Source organism: Saimiri boliviensis, chromosome 11 (genome assembly GCF_048565385.1).
Source record: "Saimiri boliviensis isolate mSaiBol1 chromosome 11, mSaiBol1.pri, whole genome shotgun sequence".
Lineage (NCBI taxonomy): Eukaryota > Metazoa > Chordata > Mammalia > Primates > Cebidae > Saimiri > Saimiri boliviensis.
The window spans coordinates 97,034,562-97,040,561 of record NC_133459.1 but is presented as its reverse complement, the minus strand read 5'-3'; the positions used below and the strand labels follow the sequence as shown (position 1 = coordinate 97,040,561).

The 6,000-nt window shown below is 44.6% G+C and overlaps 1 protein-coding gene across 3 annotated transcripts in view; it reads left to right on the top strand.

The window, feature by feature from the left end:
• Positions 1 to 5,169: 5,169 nt before the first annotated feature.
• SYCP1 (synaptonemal complex protein 1) overlaps positions 5,170 to 6,000 on the top strand; it is a 113,462-nt gene continuing 112,631 nt past the window's right edge. For 2 of the 3 annotated variants that reach the window (XM_003933505.4, XM_010344057.3), the window contains exons 1-2: positions 5,170 to 5,325; positions 5,749 to 5,880. In XM_003933505.4, the coding sequence (XP_003933554.1) occupies positions 5,773 to 5,880 (108 nt within the window). In that variant the 5' untranslated portion in view covers positions 5,170 to 5,325; positions 5,749 to 5,772. Of the gene's footprint in view, positions 5,326 to 5,748; positions 5,881 to 6,000 lie in introns of those variants that run through there. The other variant, XM_074381518.1, reaches the window with a different exon arrangement.

The window sequence follows — 6,000 nt, the reverse complement described above, 5'->3', positions numbered from 1 at the left end:
CATAATTACTTCCAAAGGCTCCGACTACAAATTCCATCACATTGGGGGTTAGGGCTTCAATATATGAATTTTGAAGGATACAATTCAGTTCCTGGCAATCCCTAGTAAGTTATCTTTTAACATATGCCTGAAAACCTATGTAAAAGGGAACTCATTTTCTCCCAAGACAATCCATAAATGAAATCCATTCCCCTTTCCTCTAAACTTGAATGAATGATTCCAAAGTTGAAAAAAGATAATCTGTATGAGTGTCGCTATCATGGAATATGAACACAAACATTATTCAGATATTATTCATATGCTTTCCAGTCTCCCACTTCATCTTTCTATGTCTCTCTCTCCTGTGTTTATACCTCTATATTTGAATTCCTGAGTGTCCAGATCCCATACTCTAGTAAAAGGAGTTTTCATTAGGAAAGCCCTGGATTTTTTTTTTTTTTTTTTTTCTTTTTTCTTTTTGAGACAGAGTTTCGCTCCGTCACCCAGGCTGGAGTGCAATGGCGCGATCTCGGCTCACCGCAACCTCCGCCTCCTGGGTTCAGGCAATTCTCCTGCCTCAGCCTCCTGAGTAGCTGGGATTACAGGCACGCGCCACCATGCCCAGCTATTTTTCTGTATTTTTAGTAGAGACGGGGTTTCACCATGTTGACCAGGATGGTCTCGATCTCTTGATCTTGTGATCCACCCGCCTCGGCCTCCCAAAGTGCTGGGATTACAGGCTTGAGCCACCGCGCCCGGCGAAAGCCCTGGATTTTTATGTAGCTTGGTTTCATTCCATAATCATGCAACTGAAATGATGGAACTGGAAAATGATAAACCAAAAGTATTAAATGCACAGTACATTCCTATCTTCATAGAATACAAGAGTCCCACTAAAGTAATCGGCATATCATTAAAACTTTGTGATACCTACAGAGTACACCAAGTCAGTCCACTTGCTTCTTGAGCATTTGGTGCCTATTTATCTGAGAGATGTGCCCACAGAACAATGTGCATATCTCTCTAGACTTAGATCTGCTTAAGACTATATCTGTCAAATAAAACACAGAACAATGGAGAGATTTTATTTGAAAGGCGCATTGCAAGCAGGGAAGGGACTTTTGCAGTCAGACAAGACAAGGGAGACTATTGCAATAGGAAGAATGCTGTGATTAAAAGATATGCAAGCAATTCAAGAGTTAGGCAAAAAATAGTTTTATAGAAAAGAATAAATAAAGCTAGAAAGTACTGAATACAGAGTAGGATAAAAAGGTGATATGATCAGATAATGTATCAGAGAATGTTCTACTCCGATTCCAACCTAGTCTCAGAAAGCTGTGTTTGCTGGCTTAGGTTGAGGGTCGATCAAAGTTTCAGGGCCTGGAGCAAGAAATGAAGGTTAACCAAAGTTTGATTGATACATATGTTTTTGTATTGATCAGTGGGGATAAAACACTTAAGATAATCATTCAGGAAGCAAAGAATGTGAATTTGCATGGTCTGTGTCTGGCTTTGTCATAAGTAAACAAAGGGGCATCCATGAATCTTACCTAAGTCAGATTTGGAAAAGTAGTTCTTTGCAGGAAGCCATTTTCCAGAACATAAAAGGGTGGGAGAATTCCTTTAGCTTTCGCTATTTCACAGGAGCATGGGGCTCAGGTAAAATTTGAGATTGTCAAGACCTAGTGAATTGAGGGTTGCCCCAAGTTTGCTCTAAAGTAATGCATAACTTTGGTTTTTATGATCTTGCCACCATTACCATAGATATTCATACTACACTTATCATTAAATTGAGCTAATATACTTTTGATTAACTTTTTTTGAGTTTCATAAGTAGTTATAGAAGCGTGTACAAACAGGCCTGTATGACATTACTTCCTTTCTTTTGGAGTCCTAATTCCCTTGCCACATGATGATACTTTAAGTATCTGAATACAGTTATCTTGTTCCTCATAAATTCCTTTCTCTCATTGTAAAGTATCCTGTCTACTACCAAACATGGTAATCAAACATGTGCAAAGCAGAGTGGAATTCAAATACTGCTGTCTTTCTAGATACTGTGGGTATATTAATATAGTTAAGAGCATATTGGCTTTTAAAGGTGGCTACACTATAGATCCCTTTTTCTCTGTTTTAATCTCAGCTCAATGTTATTGGCTGCTAGTAAGTCTGGACCCCGAAACTATTATCTCATATTGAGCTAAGAGTTGACAGACTACCCCCTTTTGCTTGTACATGTTCTGCTATTAATTTACTGTTATTAACCAGTTCACTCTACAAAGTTCAAAAGTTGAATGGCAAGGACAGATTTATTAGCAAGGGTGGTCCCTAATCATACTCTGAGGTATGATTACCGTAGGATATCCTAGGTAGTGGAAGTCATTTGAAGTCAGATGAGTTGTAATGTCATGGTTCCAGATTATTAGTGAATTATGATCCTAGGCAAAGGTTGAAGACATAGGAGATGAAGTCCTCTACTTTCAGGGGAGCTGGTGAGATCTAAGAATGTTTTTAGGCCCCAGAAAAGTAGGTTAGGGCTCAAGACAAGTTTTCACTCTGACTGGGAGCCGAACAGAAAGCTAGTAAAAACAAAAAATAGAACCGAGCGTTTTCCACACCTTACTTCTCACTATAACCACAATGAAATAGGCATTTTATCATTCCATTTGATGAATGAGGAAATCAAGTCATAGAGTCACATAGCTAACTAGTTGGTAGAGCCAACATTCAAACCCAGGCATGCTGACAGGTCCAATATTGATTATGTTAAACATTATGTGGTGTTACAATAAGAAATACAATGTTTGTGACTGTGTTCTCAAGATTGGTTCAAAAACATTGCAAAGCTGATCTTGCAGGTTAAAGATACTAGCACAAGGCTGAGCGCGGTGGTTCAAGCCTGTAATCCCAGCACTTTGGGAGGCCGAGGCGGGTGGATCACGAGGTCAAGAGATCGAGACCATCCTAGTCAACATGGTGAAACTCCGTCTCTACTAAAAATACAAAAAAGTAGCTGGGCGTGGTGGCGCGTGCCTGTAATCCCAGCTACTCAGGAGGCTGAGGCAGGAGAATTGCCTGAACCCAGGAGGCGGAGGTTGCGGTGAGCCGAGATCGCGCCATTGCACTCCAGCCTGGGTAACAAGAGTGAAACTCCGTCTCAAAAAAAAAAAAAAAAAAAAAAAAAAGAAACAAGTGACAATAGTTGAATTTTTCACTGTTGTAAAACCTGAGATATTAGATTTATACCCTCAATTGAAAAGTTTTAATTAGGTCAATTATTGCCCCACGTGGTGCTTTGTGTATATCCTTGGTATTATCTCTCTGAGGAAGTATCTTATCTTTTTCAGGGTATCTAGACTCCGTTTCCTTAAATAGTAAAGTGAAAGAGTTAAACTGGATCATTCTTTACTGCTCAAAAATTCTGTTTCATCAGGAATGATTGTTTCTGATTACTTTATAAAAATGAATTATTAAAAATATTGCTAAAGTCCTTAGAAAAAGCATCAATTATATTATGATGCCCAGAGAAAGCTGGAAAACAAAGTCAATATTACATCCAAAACGGAGGTCGTTATCGTATTGCTCAAAATTAGGTTACTTAGCACTAGGATAATGATAATAGCTAGTTACTTAAGCCTGAAACCAGGCAGTCATCATAGACTTCTCCCTTTCTTTCACTTCTTACTATTAAAAAGTTATCAAATTCTATTAATTTTACTTCTTAGATATTTTTTTACATTTGACACCTCCTCTTCAGCTCCACTGCCCAGGTCGTAGCTCAGGTTCTCCTGTGTCACGCAGGCTGTTGAAACTGCCTCCCTATTCTGTCTAGTCTCTTAAGCCTAAACCATTCTTCATACTACAAGTTTTCTTCTGAACTTGATCGTGCCATCCTTTCTGCTGGAAATTCTTCAAGATCGCCATCCTCAAAGTCTAAAATCAAAACACACTTTCCCAAGGCCTTTCTATAATACTCGATTTATTTTTGTTTTTGAGACGGAGTCTCACTCTATGGCCCAGGCTGGAATGCAGTGGCGCCATCTTGATAACCTCTGCCTCCCCGGAGGTTCAAACGATTCTCTTGCCTCAGCCTCCAAACTTGCTGGGACTACAGGCGTGTGCCACCGTGCCTGGCTAATTTTGTATTTTTACTAGAGATGGAGTTTCTCCATGTTGGCCAGGCTGGTCTCAAACTCTGAACTTCCAGTGATCTGCCCACCTTGGCGTCCCCAATTCCTGGGATTACAGGCATGAGCCACTGCGCCCAGTTAATCCTTGGTCTTTAAATCTCTAGTGTCATCTCTTGCCATTTTCCCCACTTAATCCTCAGACAGCACTCTTCCTGGACTTAGCTGTACTAATCTGACAACTCCAACGCCTTTGCTCGCCTTCCCTCAGCCCGCAATACCCTTCTTCTCCCATTCCCTTTCCGTCTCCCTCTCCCCACTCTCTCTGCTCCCCCCACCCCTCCCTCTTTCTCCTCTGTCTCTCGGAGACAGAATCTGGCTCTGTTGCCCGGGGTGGAGCCAGTGGCAGGATCATTAGCTCACTGCAGCCTCAGTCTCCAGGACTCAAGCTATCTTCCCGCCTCGGTATTTCCAGTAGCTGGGGACCACAGGTGCGCGCCCCCACACCCGGCTATTGTAGGGGAGGCAGGGTCTCACTGTGTTGCCCAGACTAGTCTTGAACTCCTTCCTGGGCTCAGGCAGTCCTCTCGCCGTGGCCTCCCAAAGCGTTGGGGGTGCAGGCGTGAGCCACCGGGCTGGCCTAACCCACTCTCCACTCACTCATTGTGCGAAGCAGTAACAGAAGCACGCCCCATCTGTGGAGCTGCCTGTGACTCCTCCCGCCACCCCACGAGCCACTGTCCCTACGTTTTCATCACAGAAGTCACCCTAAACGATTGTACGGCACTGTAATTGCCCATCGGTTTCCTTCCTAGGATGGCGACCTCTTGGAGGGCAGAGATGGGTGTTTCACTCTCAGCGTTAGTCTGTCCTAGCGCCTGACAGTTTCCCCAGCATTCTGTGACAATGGCAGAAGCTTCGAGAACTTCGACTCCAAGGAAATACAGAATCCGAGGCAGAATCGCTCCCAGCGAAGAGGGGGAAATCTCGCGAGATCCAGGGGCTGCGAGCCTGGCACGCCCACGCGGCGACGGTTATTTAGCCGTTAACTCGCCAGCCGCCGGGGGCACACACGCTCCGGGTGGCTCAGGCGGAGCTATTTCCCGCCTTTTCTGAGGTTCTGAGGCGGGAGCTTTTGGTTCTTTCTGCTGTCCTCACAGACCGTAGGAAGCAGTTCGCGTGGGCATGGAGCCCGCGGTTTCCCACTAGTTCTTCCAAGGCGAGGGCAGGTGCGCCGAGTTCTTTTCCTGGGGGCGGAGCCCCGAGCGGGGCGATAGTGTGCTCTTGCACCTCCCCGCCGCTGCCTGTCGCCGTCTCCTTTTCGGTGGCGGTCCAGGATCTTGAGACAGTTCCTCTTGGCGCTGGGATGGAATTTAATGGCGCTGGAGAAGGGAACGGGCTTCCTTTTCAGGCTGCCAGCGTGGCGGCGGTCGGTGGGGGGGAAAGGGGGAGGGAAACGAAGGGTTGCCCCCTTGCCCGCCCCGCGGTAACCCACCTTGTAGGACTCTCCACTGCAGCGAGAGCCCCGTGGGTTCCTTTCTTTAGTCATTTAGTTTGTAAAACATCACTTTCAAGAATACATAATGTATTTAATGGCACGAGGTGAAAAACTTTCCTTCCCCTCCCGTCCCCCGGGGCAGAGAAATCTACAACGGGAACGGAGAGAATGGAAAATCCAAAGTCCTTTGCATTGTTCATACCACCGAGATTCAGCAGCAGCCAGGTGTCTGCCGTGAAACCTCACACCCTGGGGGGGGATTCCACTTTCTTCAAGGTAAACTTCCATGTGACTCTTGACTGGACTCTTAACTTGAGGGGATGAGGAAAAGTGCACTTTGTTCCTCGTGTTATTTTACAATTGCTTCTTTTCAACAGATGGTCTCATTTACCCAAG